The 23842-nt window shown below is 42.0% G+C and overlaps 1 protein-coding gene across 1 annotated transcript in view; it reads left to right on the top strand.

The window, feature by feature from the left end:
* The window catches only part of LOC126176222 (glutamate receptor ionotropic, NMDA 2B), a 922500-nt gene that overhangs the window by 421191 nt on the left and 477467 nt on the right, over positions 1-23842 (top strand). The window contains exon 4 of the mRNA XM_049923366.1: positions 6342-6571. Within this exon, the coding sequence (XP_049779323.1) occupies positions 6342-6571 (230 nt within the window). The remainder of the gene's footprint in view (positions 1-6341; positions 6572-23842) is intronic.

The raw sequence follows: 23842 nt of genomic DNA, 5'->3' as shown, positions 1-23842 counted from the left end.
TACAGAACGCGAGATTACGCCTTTTCAGCACAAAAACATGCCAGGAATTCCAGAATTAAAATACTGAGAAAACACAGTAAGAGCTAAATACGTAACTTGCTAATCTGCAGGTGTGTGACAGGTGACAGATGGAATAACAGCTACATCCATATCATCTGCAAACAGTACAATCGATAGTTGTTTGATGTTGATGTTTGGTTTATGGGGCGCTCAACTGCGCGGTCATCAGCGCCCATACAAAGTTCAGTTTGTACACAGTCCAGTTTTTTTACACAGTCCAATCTAGCCACTGTCACGAATGACAATGATGAAACGATGAGGACAACACAAACACCAAGTCCACGGGCAGAGAAAATACCCAACCCGGCAGGGAATCGGACTCGGGACCCCGTGATCCAAAGGCAGCAACGATAGCCACTACACCACGAGCTCAGGACTTCGACAGTAGTGTTTGACTATCTACGGCAAGCGCAGTTTCCAAAATGGTATTTATCGTGTTGGATATTCGAACCCTAATTGGCTATTATGAAACCGTATACTTATAAATACCCAGTTATTGCATATGCTATAGCGAACTAGCGCCACAACCACAGATAAACAAGAATCTGGTTAGAAGCAACCGACAGTGTGAACGTGTGGGCTGGGATACTTTGTGATCTTAATGCAAAAAGACCAACAGGACTAGTCTAGTACATTTTTCTCGGAGATATTCGTTCTGCCCTGTTAAGCGGAATTTCATGACGGATTTGTAAGGTTATGTGGCTGTAAAACTACGGAGCTCCAGCGTATTTTGATTCAAATTTAAGGGAATGTCGGGATGCTACACACGGTTCGATGTACTAGTAAAACACTGCTAAGAGTGTGGTGTAAGCTACCAATGTATTATTTGAGGAGGATCTTACCCCTCGAACCCATGTTGCGACCTAAGTAGCGAGTGCAGAGCTGCGAGTGTATAGTTATCAGTTTTTGTCTCCACATGAACGATATACATTTTGGAACTAAATTAGAGGTCACAATTTGATTTTTTTAACTTGCAGCGTGATATGCTGATCTAGTTGGGTTTCCTCACTAATTCCCTAAATTGCTCATCACCATATTCAGTTCATTTCCTCCTGAAAAATAATAAGTTCACCTCCCGCTCGACATATTAAGCGTAATGTAGACACAGTGCGTTCGCCCACTTTACAGCGTTGGCTATTGCCTGCATAATTAATTAGGATACCAAACACAAGAAACAGAATGAACCATTCTCAATAAAACTACGTATTTCCGGACAAGAATTTCCTATTGAAATGTGACCAGCTTGGTGTCCCAGGTACCACACTAAGCGTTGCTTCTATTTCTTCTGTTCATCCTGTTAAAATCTATTAAATCCAGGGGATTTTTCCGGCTTCTGTCACATAGAAGTGCCGTTTGTGAAAGAACTTCCCATTACACTTTATTTGTTTTGGGGTTCAGTTTCAGAATATCCCAGAGTAAAGAAAATTACAATTTTAGGATAAAAGTGACACATCTAATTCAAAATTTGATGGAATCATGAGCTGCCACATTTTCGCAATAAGGTTTCACAGCAACCCAGGAAATGTTTGGTTTCTCATGAAATCGAGTCATTTATTAACCACGTAGTTAATTTCCAGTCATTTATTAACCAGATAATTAATTTCGGTCAGCTACGATCATCATCACACCTGAATGAATGCAGTACTTCATATACTTCCTGTCACTGCGTGTATAAATAGTACAGTCATTAATGAGCCATATAAGCTTCGTTACAAACTCTAAAGCTTTTTGGGTACCATGGACACTATTATGCCAGATACGATGACACTTTAAAGACATGAGGTATTTTCTGATGAGGTGTTTTCTGATGAGGTGTTTTCTGACGAAGCTTGTATGATTGACTAACGTTACTGTAGTATGTATATACGCAAAGACTGTAATATACTGGATCCACTAAGGTCTGAAGATAGTCCTAGCTGACCGAAATTAAGTACTTGGGTAATAAATATTTGTATTCCATTACTGGATTTTATAACAAAAAAATTCGATAGAACTATAGAATTGCTTGAGATCACGGTTCTGAGACGCACAGCCTAAAATTGTAGGTGAATATGAACTGATATTTGTTGAAATTAGCGTTAATATTTCAAGAACGGGATCCGTTATCATTATTATTTAGCGCTGGAAGTTAGAGACGTTGGCTGTTAAATATTTTGTTAGGAAGAAAAAAAGCTAATCTCTCACTATTTTCCTCCCCTCAACTATGCTTATCTAGTTCTTATTTGTTTTCTGTCGATTTCAAAGCAAATACAGCATCAGCTTCAAGTTTAATAGTGTGATCGATGTGATACACGACTGTAAATGCCCAGTCGGTCAAAAAACTTTCGAGACTGAATTCACAAGAAACAGAGAAAGAGATGGTGGTTTAATGCTTTAGGTCTCCTATATAGATTCCACGCACGCACAGGTATTTCATACAACCACGTGAAGCTGTCATAAAAGTCCTTGAATGGGATGTTGTTGTTCAACTCGCGCGTCACACTCATACCTTCATCGTTGTCGTTTTGTAGTAGGTTCATACTGATAACATCGTGCCTGGTCTCCCGTTATAATTTCTTCCAGAAAAGAAGTGTCCATGTTTCTCGTTTCAAGCACGTCGCGGTAGGTACCCAGGCGACGTTGTTTTTTATTCGGTAGCCAAGGTGTGCGGGATAAACTTTCTGGAGAATATCGTGAACATTTGATTTCGAAATCAGCTCGTTGAAACTTCCTGGCAGATTAAAACTGTGTGCCGGACCGAGACTCGAACTCGGGACCTTTGCCCTTCGTGAGTCGTGCTTGGGTAGCTCAGTTGGCAGAGCACTTGCCCGCAAGTTCGAGTCTCGGTCCGACACACAGTTTTAATCTGCCAGGAAGTTTCATATCCGAGCACACTCCGCTGCAGAGTGAAAATTTCGTTCTGGAATCAGTTCGTTGCTCCACTGCGATTTGTGAGAGAACAACATCCAGCCGCTACGGTCGCACGTCCACTCTTTAACACTACCTTCTCACAACTGACCAGTCGATGCACATTTGTTGTTTACAGTTGTTACTGTGCTGACGTCTCTTACACGCTGGGAATAAAATTAGTCTCGGCACGTTTTTGTTATGCACGCCAGCATAGTATAAGATTTATAGTTACCACTCCATAATTTAGTGGAGTACATTAACAGGACGTACGCGAAGTGGTATCGCACATCGGTAATAGTGTTTAAGTACCTGAAGATGAATCTCTAGTTGCTTCGAAATCGATAGCAAGCAAATAAAAATCAATAACCTTGGCTGACTCGAGGAAAAGTAGTAAGACAAGAGCGTTTACTCTCCATACCGGAACGAGACCATTGGCTTATTTAGACCAGAAGCGAATTTAGTTACAGCGTGTCTAAAAAAGCTTCTAGCTTAGTACTAATTCAATATGGATTTACTCTATAGATTCAACTTTTTCGAAAAACTTTTTCTCAGCCTGTGAATCATGAGTTATCCACTCCATCCGTACATGTATTCTATAGACATATGTTGCAACTTTATTTTTAATTACATTTTCATATTTTTTACTATTAATTCAAAGTCAAATGTGTCAAGAAACTCCGTTCGGCGTTTACAAGCAGATCCAAATATAGGGACTGCTCTCAAACATCTATAACTTACCCATTGGTGAGGAAGACGTTGTATCTGCGGCATTATCCTCCTCTTCCAACGATATGCGAAAGCACTACGTCTCCATGTCGGATTCTCCGTCGTATCTATATCCTCGTTTATATAGGAACAATGGGTTGTATGAGAGATCTCACCTAATATGTTAATCCTAAAAAGTAATGACACGTCACCAGCTACCATTGCGTAAAAGGCAAATATGACTAACGCCCTGTGCGGAACTGTTACGCCAGGCTTATTCTTAACATTCGCAGTAACCGGCGTACCGTCAATAATTAGCCTCACGACATATCCGTATTGTTTCCACTTAGACCATTCGAATTCTTTAAAAGTTATAACTTCAAGCAACCTTCGTTGTAGCCTCCGAACGTAAACTCAGAACAATATGGCATGTACATACATTTGACGACGGGTCAGAAACTTCTTAATCAAGGTACTTTTACCGATATTAGTATCTATAAACAAATAAAATGGCAAAAATTTTTGTTAGGTGACTGTAAACAGCCATCAAGTAATGAATGAAACACATTCTTGACCATCAGCTGTTTTATAAAAAATCTTAACCGTCAACCGGTTTCGGTCTTCGACCATCGTCAACGGAAAACATCAAATGAATTCGTCATTGCGAATAAGGAATACCGTCAGCTGTAGAATGGAATGACGACTATGAAAATTTAATCAGAATAAAGTAGGCACTGCAATATCGTATTATAGTTCAAATGGCTCTGAGCACTATGGGACTTAACTTCTAAGGTCATCAGTCCCCTAGAACTTAGAGCTACTTAAACCTAACTAACCTAAGGACATCACACACATCCATGCCCGAGGCAGGATTCGAACCTGCGACCGTAGCGGTCGCGCGGTTCCAGACTGTAGGGCCTAGAACCGCTCGGCCACCCCGGCCGGCAATATCGTATTATCAACGGATATCTATCCAAAGGTACAAACATACATAAATATAGCTCATAGCTATGTGTTAAGAAACTGTAAAAATGTACAAAACGAATGTGTATAGTTACAAGGTTAAGAACCAAGCAAACACATCTGTCATATCAGAATTGAAAATTTGTGGTAAGTTCCTGTGGAACCAAACTGCTGAGGTCATCGGTTCCTAGGCTTACACACTACTTAATACAACTTAATCTAACTTACGCTAAGGACAACACCCACACCCATGCCCGAGGGAGGACTGGAACCTCCGACGGGGGTAGCCGCTTGAACAGTGGCAAGGCGCCCAAGACCGCACGGCTACCCCGCGCGGCAGTGGATACATCTCAGATGCTGTAATATGTAATAAATTCCAATACAGTAAGTTCTACACAGGACATTTGGGGGCCACCCGGCAGTTACATTAGTTAAGAGAACGGTATATGCACTAATGAGATGACTAGAGACGAGATATTGTCATGGTACAAACACTGAAGAATTCGCCGAAGACCTTCACTAAACCTTTTCATGATATGATACAAAGTATACATACCATAAGTTAACTGCTGACTCAGGAGACTAGATTATCTTTGCCGAACTTCTTTGATAGTTTCTCATATAAACAGAAAGTGGAAAACAAAGTTGTCATTGCAAATACAGAAAAACACCTATCTCACAGCAAGAAGGTACAAACCTCTACAGTCTAGATGTTAAACAGTAGAATAATCACTGCACAATAATGTATGAGGCGTGTAAAACCAAACATCAGCCACAATATAAGCGTAATGTACATCTTAACTATTACTAGGACAACATGATATGTAGCCGGCCGCGGTGACCGTGCGGTTCTAGGCACTGCAGTCCGGAACCGCGGGGCTGCAACGGTCGCAGGTTTGAATACTGCCTCGGGCATGGATGTGTGTGATGTCCTTAGGTTAGTTAGGTTTAAGTAGTTCTACGTTCTAGGGGACTGATGACCTCAGCAGTTAAGTCCCAAAGTGCTCAGAGCCATTTGAACCATTTGAACATGATATGTGATTGTCATATCTGTTAGATAGTTCATTTTGAAAACCAGTCTAGCAGTAATATCAGTATAATCAAAATGTAACCAACCACAGCATAATGCAACGAGTGACCAAATTTGGTTTTATGAACTGCTAGTAGCAAGTTTATATAAGAGCAAAGGCGATCAAAGAATTTTCCTTTTAAACACATAATGTAGCTATAAGGCATTGAATAATCCGTCACTCGGATATTTAAGAAGCTAGTAGAAAACAACACTTGATTTAGGAAGATAGTTGTCAAACAACATATGTACTTGTAGGCATATTGACCAAAAAAACGTTGCAAGGAGCGTAGACCTCAGGCTGAAATTGACTTATACAACAGATATTACATAATATTCAAAACTGAGGGTTTGGTAATCAAAAATGTCAAAACTTTGTCCAAGAAGAAGGAGTAAGTACTGAAGTGTAGAGCAAATATGTAATAAAATACTGGTATGTGTAGGCACAAGCTTCATACTACGTGCTGATAAGCACTCCTCTCTCTCTCTCTCTCTCTCTCTCTCTCTCTCTCTCTTTCTCTTTTCTCTCTCTCTCACACACAAGAGACGTACGTTCATTGAATGATTGCTTTACCTTGCGGATGACAATTTACCCTGTCGGCTGTTAATCTATGGTTGGTGGTTGCTAACGTTGTGGCGTCGTGTGCCTTTCCAGATCGGCGTGTGGAAGTCGTGGCAGAAGGAGGGCCTCGACATCAAGGACATCGTGTGGCCGGGCAACAGCCACACGCCGCCGCAGGGCGTGCCCGAGAAGTTCCACCTGAAGATCACCTTCCTGGAAGAGCCGCCCTACATCAACCTGGCGCCGCCCGACCCCGTCACCGGCAAGTGCAGCATGAACCGCGGCGTGCTCTGCCGCGTCGCCAACGACGTCGACATGGCGGGGTGAGTACGCTCGCCCTCCACATTACCGCTGGCGTTTATGGGAGCGGGTACTCCCAAGAGCTGCGTGTCTGTCACGCTCTTCGTCCATAGCAGTGATAGTCAGCCTGGTCCCTTCCGTCCACTACTGGTAGCTACAGCTTTCATGGTGGGCGGTGGGGGATTTAAAAAAAATTTTCCTTAGATTTTGAAAAAAATTTCTAGATTAAGTATTTGGTAAGTAATTATTATTGAGTGCTTTGATGTCACTCTGCTTTATGGATTTTATAAAATAAAATTACTTATCTTCTCTACAGGGTGTTCCGAAACTACTCGTTCAAATTAATGCAAGATGTAGAAAACATCAAAACAAATATGTTAGGCGGCAGTTTATGACGCTAGATACAATTTACACAAAAGGAAGTTTGCCTTGCTAATTACAGCAGTGAAATTCGCAAAAGCAGATCCAACGCGCAACCAATGGCCTGTATGCACTCAGAACATCATTGGAACATTGATTGTCCTGACCACTGATTGGCGTGTCCACAATAGTACCAGAAGCGACGGTAGTTCTAGTTACGAGATATTATTCTTCTTTTCACAACGGTTTCATACATCAGCTGCGTCAAATTCCGCTAGAGGGACAAACTGAGACACATGAAATCAGGTGACTTAGGTGGGCAGGCCACAAGGTCACCCTCGCCGATATGGCTCTCAGATGATTCCTCACAAAGATATTGAAATGGGCTGGGGCCCATCGTGCTCGAACTGCATCCTTTGTCTAACATTCAGAGATGCGTCCTCCAGCAGTTCTGTTCCACGAAGGTGTGATATCTCCACCTGTTGAGGTGGAATGGAAGAACGTACGGTACTATCAACATATCGCCGAGAATGCCGGCCCATAGATTAACACCGAATCGCTGGTGATGAGAACGAGGTCGAGTGCCTTGTAGATTCAGCAGTGTCCAATCATGCGAATTGTGGATATTTGAATGTCAGTACACTTTCCCTGTCAGTGACACCGACACAACGGCTTACGTCGGTACCATTAACGAAAGTACCCTAACATTTTTATACTAATGTGATTAATCTATTGCATATTATACTTCAGTAACTGTAGATTATTATCACTAACTCCCATTAATTTTCATTCACTTCTGCTCAGCTTAAAAAACAAGAATAGCTTAGTATGGCCACCTTACCCGCAACCCCCCCCCCCCGTTTCTACATTGATGAGCAGTATTTAATTACAATCAATTAGAAACTGTAGTAACAGACGCGGAACGACATTCTTCAGTGTGCAGACAATGAATTGGATTATTGGATTAATTGAATAACCACGTGGCTGTGTGTCGGTTATCTTGCACCAGCCATATGATGCCGCCTTTGGAGACACAGGGGTGCTAGAATACGATGATACGTTATAATCATCTGAACTTCTTACTTATTTACTGACACAACATGGTATTACGCACCCGCAAGTGGAATACGGGGAGCAAAATCACGCGAACAGAGCTTACAGCATGGAACTCATCTGCAATGCAAGGCATGCCGCGTAATACGGTTGGGACGGTGATGAGGAGAAGAAGGATGGCGGCCCGGCAGGCGAATGCGTCGCTTAAGATGCGACGACACGGCCGGCGCGCGCGTGTCGCGGCCTGGAGGCAGCAGCGGCGGCGGCGGCGGCGGCAGCCACCGCCCCCACACCCGGCCGCCGCCCCCACACCCGGCCGCCGCCGCCACAGCCGCGGCACGCTCGGGGCTCCTGGACCGCTGCCGACGCCACATCGACCCGGCCAGGAGCGCCCGCTATGCAGGTGGCCCCTGCCCCATCCCGTAATGGGGCATCGCTCGCGAGGTTGGTCGCCATAAGCCATTCCTCCGTCTCCGGCACAAGTCGTAGCGCCGCTTCCCACGGCCGCTTCAACCCTTCAGTGTCGCGGATCGTCTTTGTCTTGTGGTGGAAAACAGAATTCCATCACGTATTCTCCTGGAAATAAGAAAGCCAATATTCTAGAGATTGCCGTGCTCAGTTCGGCGAATGATAAACCCCACGGCTAGCAGCGCCGTTGCCAGTTTTCGATATGCGAAAGGCTGGTGCCGGTACCGAAGCCACGAGGGGCGTTCAATTAAGTAATGCAATACATATTTTTCACACCAATGTCGGTTCAAAAAATTTTGAATTTCTTGTGGGACGTCGTTAAGTAGCCCTGCTTTAGCCGGTATAGTTTCATTAAGTTCCGATAGAAGGCGGCATTACATTTACCCTTAAAAGCGGCGTCCGTAACTGAGATGCATTCCAAGCAGAGAGCTGTTTTCGAATTTCTTTGGTAGAAAACCAGAGCATGGCAATATTCGTAGCTGCTTGCAGAATGTCTACGGAGGCATGGCAGTGAACAAAAGCACAGTGAGCCGTTGGCCGAGGCGTCTGACATAATCACTAATCACAATAAGGTCGTGCGAACCTATCCGATCGCCTCCGTGCCGGCCGGCAGCATACAGCTGTCACTCGCGCAATCTTGGAACGTGTGGACACATTCATTCGAGATGATCGACGGAGCACAATCAAAACATCCCGCTGAACAACTGGACGTCTGTGTTGGTAGGCTGACACCCTCGTCTACCAGCTGGGAAACTCAAAGGTGTGTGCTTCGTGGGTTTCTCTCTGCCTAACAGTAGTCCATGACGGGTAACGAAGGGTCATCTTTGCGGAACTGCTTGCACGTTACGAGACTGATCGTGGCACTTTTTTGTCGAATATCTTCACAAGCGATGAAACATGGTACATCACTTCGAATTTGAAAGAAAACGGCAATCCCTGGAGTGCACCACACCGCCTCTCCTCCGAAGAAAAAGTTCAGAGTCGCGCCCTCGGCCGGTAAAGTCATAGCGACGGTGTTCTGGGACTCTGAAGGAGTTATTCTACTTGACGTCCTCTCTAATGGTGCAATGACCAATTCTGGAGGGAATTGTGCTGCCGTCAGGAAACTGAAGAAAGGACTTCGGCGTGTTAGTCGCTACAAAAATTAACTTTTCCCTCTCCGTGACAACGCAAGGACTCATACAGTTCTGAAGACCCGGGACGAGCTCATAAAACTTCACCGGACTGTTATTTCTCATTAATCCTACATCCCGGATCTCGCACCTTCCGACTTCCATCTGCTTGGCTCACTACACGGGAAACAGTACGTGGATGATGGGGACGTTGTTGATGCAGCAAGATGTTGGTTCAGACGTCAACCAGTAGAGTTGTAAGGTGGCGTAAGGACGTCGCATTGAACGGAGGTTCCGCTAAAAAAATGGTTTCGTAGCCAAAAGAAATGGGAATAGTTTGGTGTATTGGAATGCTGAATAAAACTAACCTGCTTTCAGAAGAAAAAAAAACGTTTCTTTACTTACTGGACGGCCCTGGTACATAACTTTAATAGTAATCGTCTATAGAACTGCACCTGCCACAGCGACGTATACAAAATAGCAATGCTATTGGGCGTCGTAGAAGCGTGAAGAAGCTGCGCCAATCCAATTTTAAATGTCAGAACTCTTCTTGTGTGTTGTGACCTTTGGATGATCAGAATATTGCTTTTTTCAAGTTGCTGATGAGTGTGGCGAAATTTCGACCCATCGGTATTTCTGCTCGAAAATTGCGGGAACGAAAAATAATGAAATTATATTCACGAATAAAATGGTTTACATCTTAAACGTCTTGTTCTTTACCTAGTCGAGTGGGATCCATGGATGCACAGCGAATTTCTTTAATTCTTGTGCACACCTGATCTCATCGGTTTTCGGCTGATTCCCTGGTGATCAATGGTGTTTCATAGTCCTACTTAACCCATTATATAGCAGGTTTTTAAATTTATTAGGACAATTTATTGCGCGCTTTAGTTCCATCGTAAATGGGATTTCCTGACTGTGATGGAGTAGGGAAATAGATTTATTTTTATGAAGATAGTAACTGTTCTCGAAAGAACAGATACCATTGATGACCGTGCAGCTTCTCTAGAATAAATGTTTATTAATTGAAACCCTCAGCTGCCGACAGGTGCTGTTGATATACCTCGATGGGGACAGCTGAAAATGAGTGCCCCCTCCGGGACTCGAACCCTGGATCTCCTGCTTACATGGCAGACGCTCCATCCATCTGAGCCATCGAGGACACAGATAAATAGCGCGACTGCAGGGACTTATCACTTACACGTTTCCCGTGAGACCCACATTCCCAACTGTCCACAATCTACATACGTAACGTACCTAATAGATATTTGCCCATCCACTCATTACTAGCGCAGCTGAGGGTTTCAGTTAATTATCATTTATTCTAGAGAAGCTGCCTGTCATCAATGGTATATGTTCTTTCGAGAACAGTTACTGTCTTCATATATATAGTTAAAGGCTACCCAGCCATTGACCGTCTGTACGAATGCGCACAGATTGCCCGAACTCTTATGGGAATCACCACCTTAGTGTTCGCGTATCTGGCAAGAGAGAACAAAAATCTCGCACATTTTATCAAGGTCAACTACAACATTGTGGGTTGCATAAAACGACAACGGTAGGGGCCTCTGAATCACCATGTATACAAAATTAGGTTTCTTGTAAGATCAGTATCTAAAATAGCAATATTTATGTTATCCGGTTTTCCGACTGCACTATCAATATTGACAGGCCACTGCATTAAAAGATACACAGCAGTCCAAACGCATATATCCCATCCAATAAATATCTGTCTTCCAAATAATGTGAATCTGAGTAAATATCATGTAGCCTAGTAGTTAGTCTAATCTACAGAATAATAGTCATTTTAACTTTTCCTTACAATAAATAATAGAAATCCTTTGAGAAAGGCAGGACAATTGTAACTGAAGTTGACTGGAAGTTAATCAGCTCCTTTCCGTTTTTTGCAATCGGCAACTCTGTGTCATGCTCTTTGTGTTGTGCAAACCATGGTAAGTTTGCATGTTACATGGTAATTAGAGTAATATGCCAGATCGCCTCCGAAGTCATATTCAGTAATAACTGACCACGGACCACCAATAATTACCAATAATTGAATAAATGTTCTGGTGATGAAATTAAAACTTGAAAACACAAAAGTACATTAAATTGCCTCATCCTGTGAGAGGTAGAGAGTTTATTCTTGTTTATACACTCCGTAATAAAGCTATGAAATACTTCGTCTCACATCGGACATAGAACAACGAATGATAGCAGCGAGTACATCCCTGACCGCTTAACACATAATATCGCTGCGGCACTCATTATATAATCTATGGTGTATGGAATTCCGTAACTTATTTCACGATATACCATACCAGTACCTAACTAAATTTCCACAGCAGTTGAAATTTGGGAATAAATTTCTCAAATGCGCTGTGCTACGCATGAAAGGAAGTAACGAGTGGAGTGTTTCATTATTTAAATCATCACTGACACATTTTCAGGTTTTCAAAAGACATCGTTTACGATGGATGATATTAAAGAAACAGTACGACTGCAATTTCAGATGGTGTCCCGGTTCGCTTCGTGAGCTCCTGGTTGTTAGTGTAAGAGCTAAAGAAGTAAAGACATTCACAATGAGAACAGAACTCAAGCTAGATCTTCCATCTACATTGAGATAATTAAAGACGGAATGTTATCACATCTCCAGCAGAGGAAGGAAGACTGGGTTTTAACTTCCCGTTGACGACTAGGTAACTGCGGAGCACTAGGCGAAATTCAACTAGGAAACTGGGTCTCTCCAGAGGAACGATATCGGCATAGGCTCAAGTAATTTCAGGAAACCAGTAGGTGAGCGGTCAGCGCATCTTAGTGGCACGTGGAACACGAAGGTTGACTTCCCCGTACTGCCATGCTTTTTTCTTCACCAGAGGACTGACACGGGGTGCACTCACCTCATTCTCGTGAGACCAGTTAAGGAGCTACTCGAATGAGACGTAGTTGCTGCAAGGTCTGGAAAACTGTCGACGCCTGGGAGAGACCTACTCCCCTTCGTATCGCATCAGAAAAACACGGCGGGCGATCATAGTTGCGTTGTCCTCTGGGTCTGACAGCGCAGTTGCTATTGTTATTCCTTTAAATATCTAAACAGCATTAAACGTAAATGTGGACGTCCAGACGGAGATTTCAACCTCCTTTCGTCCCAAATGTGAGTCCACGGTCTTAACCAGTACTTGATGAGACACCTTGCTAAACCTGCAGGACACGACAGGTAGTTTAAATTGTGGAAAGGGACCAAAATAAGCGTCTGTCAGCTACACTCGAACATACAACTTTATTTATTCGACCAAACATTACAAGAGCCAACAAAATTTAAAAAAACACACACACAGCATTAATTTTTGGAATTTAATAGCCAGCTGAATACGCCATACAATCTCATGCCTTAAGGGCAAGACCACTTTAATTTAAAATAAATTAAATTTCATTTAAAATAAAGCCAATAAATTAAAACTCAAACCAAAATCAGAAATTTAAAAGGCAGAAGGCCTTATCTTAAAACAGTTCTTTCAGTTAGGCTGAAGGCCCAAACAATCTCACACCTTAAGAGCAAAACAACTTTAACGTTAAAAAAATCGGCTGAAGGCCCATCTCTGAAGACTCAAACCCAGCTTAAATTTGTAAAAGGCAAAATGCCTTATCTCAAAACAGTTCTTTAATTAGGCTGAAGGCCCAAACAATCTGACACCTTAAGAGCAAAACGACTTTAGTTCAAAATTGGCTGAAGGCCCATCACTTAAGACGCAACAAAATTAAATTTTTAAAAAGGGCATGGCCTTACTTAAAACAGTTCTTTAAATTAGGCTGAAGGCCCAAACAATCTTACGTCTTAAGGGCAAAACAACCTTAATTCAAAAATCGTCTAGAAGCCATACAAACACAAACAACAAGAACAAATAAGAAAAGGCATTACACCCAACGACGCTCAGAAGTTTCCGAGGGTCGACCTGGAATTCAAACATTAACGCTCTCTTAGGTGAGACAGGCAATCGGCCCAACCATCCTTGATCCGACGAAAACCCAACCGACAGACATTCAACGGACCCACCGACAAGATAACTTCCACTCCACCCAACCAGCACACAACAGGGAGTTGAATGGAACAACATAGAAGGTATTGGCGCCCACAACCAATCATACATTGAGCTGTCAAACTACACACTGTGCTGGACAGCGACAAAACGATGAGGAAAATACACTGCCTGAATTTACATCAACGTCCAGCGCAGGTAACGGGAACGTTAACGGCCACAAGGCAGAATATTCCGCTGGTGCACTTCAATTCAAAATAACCAAGTAGAGTTAAACTCCACCGGAGGGTGGCCAAAATTTGCCAACTTGAAAATATACGTTATTGCTCGCAGTAATGTCCCAACAGCCGACAACGAAATCCAAACGACACAACGTGAACAGTCGTGACTTGCTGGTAGATTAAGTCAAAACTCAACTTTCGTGTCCAGGATCGGTGAGCCACGGGCCTCGTAGCAATGGGATCAGCACCATACACTCCGACCGCTCATAAACGCCGCCAGCAGGCCCGGCCAAACTGCGTGCCGCGGAGATTTCCTCGCTGCTCCACGCCACCTGACCAACTGGTCGCACACAGCAGAGCCGTAAACTATAAGCGCCAGGCCAAAGTTAGTAAAAGGTGCGAATATCGATACACACCAGTGCTGCCACTCGCGGAGAGAGAGGATAACAGCATAATCGCGATAACCGCGGAGACTAAACACAGATCAGTTGATTTTCTCGGTACATTTCAAAAGGGGGGGAGGGGGGGAGTGAGTGGGGATGGATCTGTCGTGATGTTGGTGAAAAGTCCATACCAACGATCACCTAAAGTGGTTTAAAAAACCTAGAGGCAAAGCAAAACAGTTGCCCTTACAGGAATGTGAGTGCCACGAATCTCAAACGCAACCAGCAGTTGTAAAGGTTTACATGTTTTGTTAACTTGGTTGAGTCCAACGGCATACCACTAATTTTACGGACAAGCGCCACTTTACTTCTTTAATCGTCTGTATGGAGTGTCTTTCCAAAAATTAGTCAGGCTCATTTTCTCTAGTCTTTCGACAGATATTTGGGATTTCGATTTTACATTGCGGAGCTGCATTTAGGCCAAACAAATAGGGCTCATCATGTCTTTCGAGCGACTTCCACCGTTATAAATAAAACGATTCTGAAAGCGGAATTTTACTTGGCCGTTCGGTAGAACAGCCGCAGATTACTCTAGTGCTGTTTTCAGTTTACTGATGTCTGTTAACAGGGACAATAAAAACACGAAGAATAAGCAGCACTCCAACAGCGTCTCATTAGCGCTGGATGCTTGGCTCTGACATACAGCGCCGGCCAGAGCAGTGCTATCGCTGCTGTAGCAGTGGTTTTTTTTAGTTTTACTGTCCCTTTTAATAGATATCAATAAAATAAAAATCGTACAAGAGTAATTTGCCACCGCTCTATCGAATTTGTACGTAATGTAACAATATAAAAATAATTTTGTTTGTAGCGGGAAACAAACCGACTCTTTCCATCGACACTGGGCTGAACGTGAAATACGTGATCGACACTATGTGGGCTAACTCCAGTTACAGCGTGCGAAAACGAAATAACAAATATCTGCTGAAACACCAGACGACTCTTAGGAGAGACACCCTGCATAAACTGATATGTTTTCATTAATTAAAAGTTTCTTTGCTCAACACTTTCTACTGTCGGGAAGAGCATCGTGTACAGACGGTATGTCACGTCGACCTCTACGTAAAATTATACGAAGCCCAAGTGGATGACCATAAAGTTGTTTCAAAGTTGGTGAGGTATGATTATCTTCGCTCAAATAGCATGATGGGTGTTTTTCGTTCGTAAGCTAATAATTCGTTGCATAGTTAAAAACCTTATTTCGGAATACTACAACACAAAAAGTAAAACAACTTACCTACCTCTAAATGACACATCCTACAGGGAGAAATTTTATAGAGCACATTCGGGAATAGGCGTATAACGTAGTCACACGGATATTAGCAGTAGTGGATACTGATGGAAAGTGAGATAATCACATTTCAGGAAACAGGGGCCCAATGTTTAAAATTTGCAGAATTTAATACAACTTTTCATCGCACTTATTTTATTATACTACCGTTTTCGATTTATCAGGTACGTCTGTCTTTCTAAACTACTGTACAGAAGTCTATGTTTTATGTACAAAGTATGAAGAACAAAAGTAACCCATAAAACATTTCGCACGCCTTAAGATTGGTTACCTATCCATACCTGGATCAGATGATGTAAGTTGGATCGCCTTATGTACAAAAATTTCCAGGCCAATTTTATTTTCCCCATTCTGCACTAGTATAGAGAAACAGCCATAGCTGTTGATATCGATACAGATTGAAGAAGGATATAAAATTAAACAAAAAAGTGTTCAGAGACTGAATTCAAGAAGGGTGCATATTAACTTCTGTGAAGTCTGTATCTTTGTTGTTCTAAGAGAAGTGCTACTGATGGACTGAAAAGGAGCTTCTTACATATAGAACTATTCAATTCATAATTCGTTCGCATGAGGAGAGCGACCACAGCATCTCAGCATCTTGCCGTACGAGAAGTAGCAAGAAATAGATATCTCTTTATTTTTTTATGTTTTATTTAACAAAATGCCTGTAACATCTGTTTACAAACGCGAACAAATAAAGCCTGGAAAATATATAAATAGAAATGAAATAAAACAAAGAAGTTAAAAAAACGTACCATAGTGAATCCTGGGAAAGATAAATTGCTAATGTTAAACATGACAATCTCGGACGACAGAACATAGCATTTAAACTTATGAAGCATGTCAATAAAAGGGAGAAAGATACTGCAGATACTAATATAATAAGCGATAATCAATGGATACACGATTACAGAAATTTATGGTCTGATGAAGGTAGTGAAGAAAGTTATTCTATAAAAAGTGATAGCAACTCTGCAAATGAATTGGACGTATAAGAATTAAGATTATGTAACAAAAAACAAAAAGCTACTGGCCTAAATGACATTAATGGTGAATTAATCAAATATAGCGGAATAATATTAGAATTTCGCTTCCTCCATTTTTTAAATATATGTTGGAATAACAGTTCCTTACCTGAAGAAGGGAAAATAGTTAAAGTTATTTCTGCCTTTAAAACACGCAATAGGAAAGACACAGTAAACTATAAAGAAACAAGTTTACTTAACGCAGGATATAAGATTTATGGGGAAATTCTTACTCGAAGATTACGTTATCGCTGATGCAATACTCTCAGAAGAACAATTAGACTTCAGAAAGTGATGTTCATGTAATGGTAATATATTTATAATGAGAAAAAATATTGAAAAACGTCAGGAATTTGACTTAGAAACGCATTTATAATTTACTGATTATGAGAAAGCCTTTGATAAGGAAAAAACACCCCTTTTGTTTAAAATATTGGAAGTAAAGGGTTTTACTAAACACCTTGTTAACACCATAAATGGTCTACTTGTAAATACAAAAATAGTATTAATTTCATGTTCGAAAACGTCAGATGAAATTTTATTATATCAAGGTGTTCGGCAAGGGTGTCCACTTTGTTTAATTTATATGTGACGACTTAGCTATGAAGTGGAAACGTGAAACACAGTTAGGAATTGCAGTAGGATCTAGTATACCATTAAATACTATGTTGTATTCTATATAATTGTACAGTTAACAGAAGATAATTTATAAAGAGCAGTATATAGGTTGAACATTACAACTTATCTACGAGGGTTGGAACTTTAATAGTGGCAACTATTTATTTACAGCTCGTACAAAATAGATACGTCTTTCAAGATTTTACTAACCTTCAAATTATTCACCAGCATTGTATACAACCCGATGCCAGCGATGTGGAAGTCGTAAGATACTCTTAGCAGCGCCAGTTGTGTTAACAGTTCGAGCGGCGCGGTCTATTGCCCAACGAATTTGTAGCAGTTCTTAAGCGAATGCCGTGAAGTGTTTCCTTCAGTTTACAAATCGAGTTGATATCATGAGGGCTTAAGTCAGGGGAGTGCAGTAGATGGTATAGCACTTAACAACCCTATCTGTCAAACAAATCAGTAACAGCTTGCACTGTACGTGCTTGAGCATTGTCCTGCAAAATGATGGTCAGGTCCTGCAGAAAGTGTCATCACTTCTATCTCTATGCTGTTCATTTTTGGAACACAACCTACGACCAGCTTAGAGACAGAAGTGATGACACTTTCTGCAGGACCTGACCATCATTTTGCAGGACAATGCTCAAGCACGAACAGTGCAAGCTTTTATTTGTCTGACTGGTGGGGCTGCTAAGTGCTATACCACATACTGCACTCCCCTGATTTAAGCCCTCGTGAGTTCAACTCGATTTCTAAACTTAAGGAAACACCTCAAGGCATTCGATTCAGAACTGCTACAAATTCGTCGGGCAATATAGACCGCGCCGCTCGAATTGTCAACACAACTGCCACTGCTAAGAGTATCCTACGACTTCCACATCGCTGGCAGCAGGTTATACACAGTGCTTGTGACCACTTTGAAGGTCAGTAAATCTTTGAAACATGAATCTATTTTGTACGAGCTGTAAATAAATAGTTGCCACTATTAAAGTTCCAACCTTCGTATATCTGCAAATAAGGCCAAGATAATGGCTTTCAAAGGGAATAATCTAACCGGATGGAAAATAACAACAAATAAAATTTTGGAATAAGTACACCAATTCAAGTATCTAGAGTGTGACATTAGCTTCAGTGTGACGAAGACATTGAAAACAAGGTTAATAAATATCTGCTGAGCAGTTGCTAGAGTTTTGGGAAGAAAATAAGAAAGGAAACACAAATTAAATTCTTTAAAGTTATGGCTGTACCTACTATCGTGTACTGTTCCGAATCATAGTTGGTAACAAAAAAAGGAAAATCACGTATACAGGCTGCAGGGATGACGTTCATGAAGCTGTAATAAAATGGATAAAATAAGGAATGAAAAAATGAGATCAGCGTTAAAAATCTTTTCCGTTAATGACAAGATAGAAGAGAATAAAACGAAACGGAAAGATCATGTTGATCGAATGTTAGAAAACAGATTGCCAGAAAGATTATGAACTATCGACCGACTGGAAACGGAATACTAAACTGACCTCGTAAGAAATGTATGTATGGATGGATGGATGACTGAGACCGGAACTAGTGACTACAACACCTAATCCTTCGAAGGAGATGATTAAGATGATGATGATATTTTAGGGATTTTTGAGGAGCAGTTTCTCATAGCAAACCTCGGGGCCTCTCTTCTTGAATATTTGTGTATAACGAACAGAATATCAACCTCAGAATGCTGCCGTCAGAGGTCCCGTTGTCTGATAGATGGGCAGCCTCGAACAAGTCAGTTTGCCGTCTGCGTTGCCTGTCATGATATCCAAGACCATCTATCACCCTGCATACAGGAAACACGTGAAACGGGGCTAATAATGTCCGCTCTGATACTATGCGATGTGTTCTTCACTGGAGGCAGTGATCTACTGCGTCATTAACGTAGCTGGCCATTAATTTCCAGACTGTCAGAGAAGCTATTCTTCAAGCTGATGATCGCATGCCACATCGGATGATAGCGACACGGCCGGATACTCTTCCTGATAGTTTAGTATCGTCAGGGAGGTGTTGCATGCAACACAAATAGTATAACCCAATGGACGCCATCTACATGTTCACTCATGGACAATAAAATCTCAGGCGATAACAATTTTATGTCGCAAATGCTATTAATACAGAAAGTGAATAACGTACTTTTCACACGTTTTATTGCATGTAAGTTTAATGTATATAACATTAGAATAATATTCTAACTACCGGCAAACGACAACGCCAAAGGCTCTAGAGGTCTCCAAGATATTAGTTGTGCGCATCAGTTGTCTCCATCAACTGTTTTGAGCTATTAGGTACAATGAGCGCGATAATATTCAAAAGCCACACATAATAGAAAACTTCCCATAATAATTAACTACTGAATTTAGCATCTATGATTCAACTCATACAGTCAGAATGTGTGAAAATTAGATGTGTGTTATATTTGATAACTACTTTCTTTGCCACAATCAGTGCATGCTGCTCGCAGTGTTTTCAGTAGAAGCAGTTCTGTGTATTGTCATGATAGAAATGAAGTGAAGTATTTATTCCAACAAGTATATTCGTTTTATCCTTTGTATGGTCTCAAAGGCAGTAATTAACGAGATAATTAGCAGCAAGCATTGCATCATCGCTGAGACAACGTGGATTTGAGCCAGTAAACCGTAATTTTTTTCTTTTGTGTGAAAATTTGATAGCAATTGCCAGATAGCATTATAAAAGAAACATAATTTAGTCAGTTGTAAAATATACTTCAAAATCGATATCAGGCCAAAGTGGAACGGCAGAACTGGGCGAATTGTGTGCAGTGTATTTTTGCCTACCTTGTTTGCTCAGAACAAATCAAGATATGTAACGACCAAATGCCACTGAACACTAAGAAACTCTATGACACAAACAGTTCTGGAAATCATAAATTAAATATGTTATAAAAAGTATCAGCAAGAACATAAACCAAATTCTGACAAAAAAAATATTGAAGCAAGCAGCCGCTACTTAAGACTGCACTGTAAGTGGTGAATGCTGTAACACAATGAAAACGACTCAACCAATCACATTACTTCGAAATCAACTGACGCCTTATATATCTCACTGTAACGGTAAGATCCCGACAACAATCTTTGGTCACATCGCTGACACATTGCTCTATCGAACTGCTCGGTGCATGTAGTTCAGCGAAAGTACGGCAGACTCTATAGTTAGGCCGGACGTTAAAATCACGGAAAAGCTTTCGAAGAAGGACGTCTCTGAAAAACATACTGACTACGACAATAACATTTTAAAAAGGTTCTTTTTTAGATCATTCAAAAATGCAAGAGAAGTGCTCGAAGGCGAGAAGTATTCTACAGTTTAGTTTGTTTCGTCATAAACTGAAAAGTCATCATAACGCATAGCTCAACTATACATAAGGAAGGGAGATTAAGGTCTAACGTCCCGTCGACGTCGAGATCATTAAAGACGGAGCAAAATATCGGAATGTTTCAGACATGGGAAAGGAAATCAGCCATGTCGTTTCAATAGAATCATCCAGGAATTTGCCTGGACTGATTTAAGGAAATCGCGGGAAACCTAAATCCACGGCCATTGTCACAGTCAGTAAAATTCTTCTGGGTTTGAGGCCGTATTGTCAACAATAAAATTTCGACGTTTGGGCGACTATTGCCAGACGCCTTCCTCAGGGTGTATTGCAAACTGCAGTTAGCAATACACCCTGAGGAAGGCGTCTGGCAATAGACGCCGAAACGTCGGAATTTTATAGTCGACAATGCGGCCTAAAACCCAGATGAATTTTATTGACTCTAAATCTGAATGGCCGGACGCGAATTTGAACCGTCGTCTTCCCGAATTCGATCCACTTGCTAAACACTGCGCCACGTCACGCGGTGACGATACAGAGGTATGTTTAAACTATTATAGACGTAGTTTTCTTGTTTAATACCCGTTCTGAGTCCAGAAAATGAAATCATTTCTGTGGCTGCCGTTCCGATGAGACATTAAATATGTACCTCAAATTTATGATGAAATATCAGTTTCTGGTCAGCTACAACAAAATTATACTCAATCTACTGTTGAGGTTGACTTGTGTTTAACCCGAATCGATAGTGGTGACGACGACAATCCGCTTGAGAGGTGGAAGTATAACGGTAGTCTCTTTCGCGCGCTATCTCATTTAGATAGAAGAATGTTTTGTGTTCCAGCCTCAACTCAGCCTAAAGACAGGAATGTCAGTTGTGTGGAATTCTTATCTCGGACAGACGCAGCAGATGTGATCCCAAATGAGTCGATGATATACTGAAAATTCGTAGTAAGTACAATGATAAAACAGAATAATTTGGAGACAATTTTGTTCCTGTTAGATGTCTTCACAAACGTAAATTTGAATCTAAGAAGCAGATGGTGGTGTAAAAAGAACTGCAGTGGGATCGCCGACCGGGGTGGACAAGCGGTTCTAGGCGCTACAGTCTGGAACCGCGCGACCGCTACGGTCGCAGGCTCGAATCCTGCCTCGGGCATGGATGTGTGTGATGTCCTTAGGTTAGTTAGATTTAAGTAATTCTAAGTTCTAGGGGACTGATGACCACAGAAGTTAAGTCCCATAGTGCTCAGAGCCACTTGAAGCCACTTGCAGTGGGATCTTTCGCTCTGAGATTGATTACGTTGCATAAGGTAATAGATATTATTCTGTGAAACTTTTAACGGTTTCCACATTCTCGTTCTGCATCTACGTGTACATCTACATCACTACTCTACAGTTCATAATCAAGTGCCTGGTAGAGGGTACATCGAACCAATTACAAGCTGTTTCTCAACCGTTCCGCTACTGCGAGGGGAAAAAAACTACTTAAATCTTTCAATGCGAACTCTGATTTCTCTTATTTTATTATGATGATCATTTCTACCTACAATATATAGATGGGCTCCAAAAAATATTTTCGCATTCGGAGGAGAACGTTGGTGATTGAAATTTCATAACAAGATCCTGCCTAGCAACCAATACGCTTTTGTTGTAACAATTGCCACCCCAATTCGCGTATCATATCCGTGAGACTGCGGTATTTTGCTCCAATACAAAACGAATTACCCTTCTTTGAACTTTTTTCTATATCCTCGTCAATCCTATCTGATAACGATGCAGTCGGCCTTTGTGGCCGAGCGGTTCTAGGCGTTTCAGTCAGGAACCGCGCGACCGCTCCGGTCGCAGATTCGAATCCTGCCTCGGGCATGGATGTGTGCGATGTCCTTAGGTTAGTTAGGCTTCAGTAATTCTAAGTAGTAGGGGACTGATGACCTCAAATGTTAAGTCCCATAGTGCTCAGAGCCATTTGAACCATTTGATACGGATGCCGTACCGCGCAGCTATACGCCAGAAAAGGACAGACACGCGTAGTGTAGGTAGCCTCTTCAGCAGATCTGTTGCACGTGTTCCGCCAATAAATCGCCCTCTTTTGTTCGCTTTCACCGCAACATTGTCTATGTGATTGTTCCAATTTGACTTATTTGTAATTCTGATACCTGTCTATTTACTTGATTGTACAGCCCTTGGAGTTGCGTAATATATAAGCCGCCACGGTAACCGAGAGCGCTAACACGCTGCTCTCTGGACTCGGGTAGGCGCGCTGGCCCCGGATCGAATCCGCCTGGCGGATCAACGACGATGGCCGGTGTGCGGGCCAGCCTGGATGTGGTTTTTAGGCGGTTTTCCACATCGCGCTAGATGAATACCGGGCTGGTCCCCACGTTTCGCCTCAGACACGCGTCGCAGACATCTGAAACACGTTCGCATTATTTCACGATTTACACTAGATGCAGACAGCTGGGGTACACTGATTCCATCCCTGGGGGTACTGAGTGGCGGCAGGAAGGGCATCCGGCCAGCCCTAAAACTAACATTACCAAATCCGTTGTAACCACGCCGACCTTGCGATCGCTGCGGGACTATGGTGTAAGTGAAAGAAAGAAAGAAAAGGCTTTGTGTAATATATCGTCCATCCGAAATTCAGCGGATTCCTTTTAGTATTCATGTGGATGACTTCAGACTTTTCATTATTAAAGTCGGATGCCACTTTTCGCACCTTGAAGATATGTTGTCTAAATCTTTTGCAATTCATTTTGATCGTCTGATCATTTCACAAGATGGCAAATGACAGCAGCATCTGCAAATGATCAAAGAGGGTGGCTCAAAGTCTCTCCTACTAGTTTATATAGATCACGAACAGAAGGGGGCCTATAAGACTTTCTTGGGGAAAGACATAAATTACTTCTCTTTTACTCAATGGCATTCCGTCAGTTACTACGAACTGTGAGCTTTCTGAAAGCAAGTCACTAACCTGGTGACGCAACTGAGACGATACTCTGTCCCATCCTACAGCATAACTAAATTGATCTGAGAGTGTTTTCATCAGTATGTCAGGAGTAACACGAGTCTGCAGACACACAGAGCTATAACATCAGCGCTGCGAGCGCGCCAGACTGCGCCTAGTTCGACCAAAGCCTGCCGCTCCGAGCATTCATGCTCTGGCCGCTATGCCTGAGCACAGTGCGTTCGTGAGCGAGCGAAGTGCTCAATCTGCAGACCTCTGACTCGCGACATATATGTGTCCATCTCGGCCAATACGATGTCAGCAGCACACTCTATGTGACACATTGGTCTCTTTCGGCAGCGCCGCC

Source organism: Schistocerca cancellata, chromosome 3 (assembly GCF_023864275.1).
Source record: "Schistocerca cancellata isolate TAMUIC-IGC-003103 chromosome 3, iqSchCanc2.1, whole genome shotgun sequence".
Lineage (NCBI taxonomy): Eukaryota > Metazoa > Arthropoda > Insecta > Orthoptera > Acrididae > Schistocerca > Schistocerca cancellata.
This window is presented reverse-complemented; position numbering and strand designations above follow the sequence as displayed.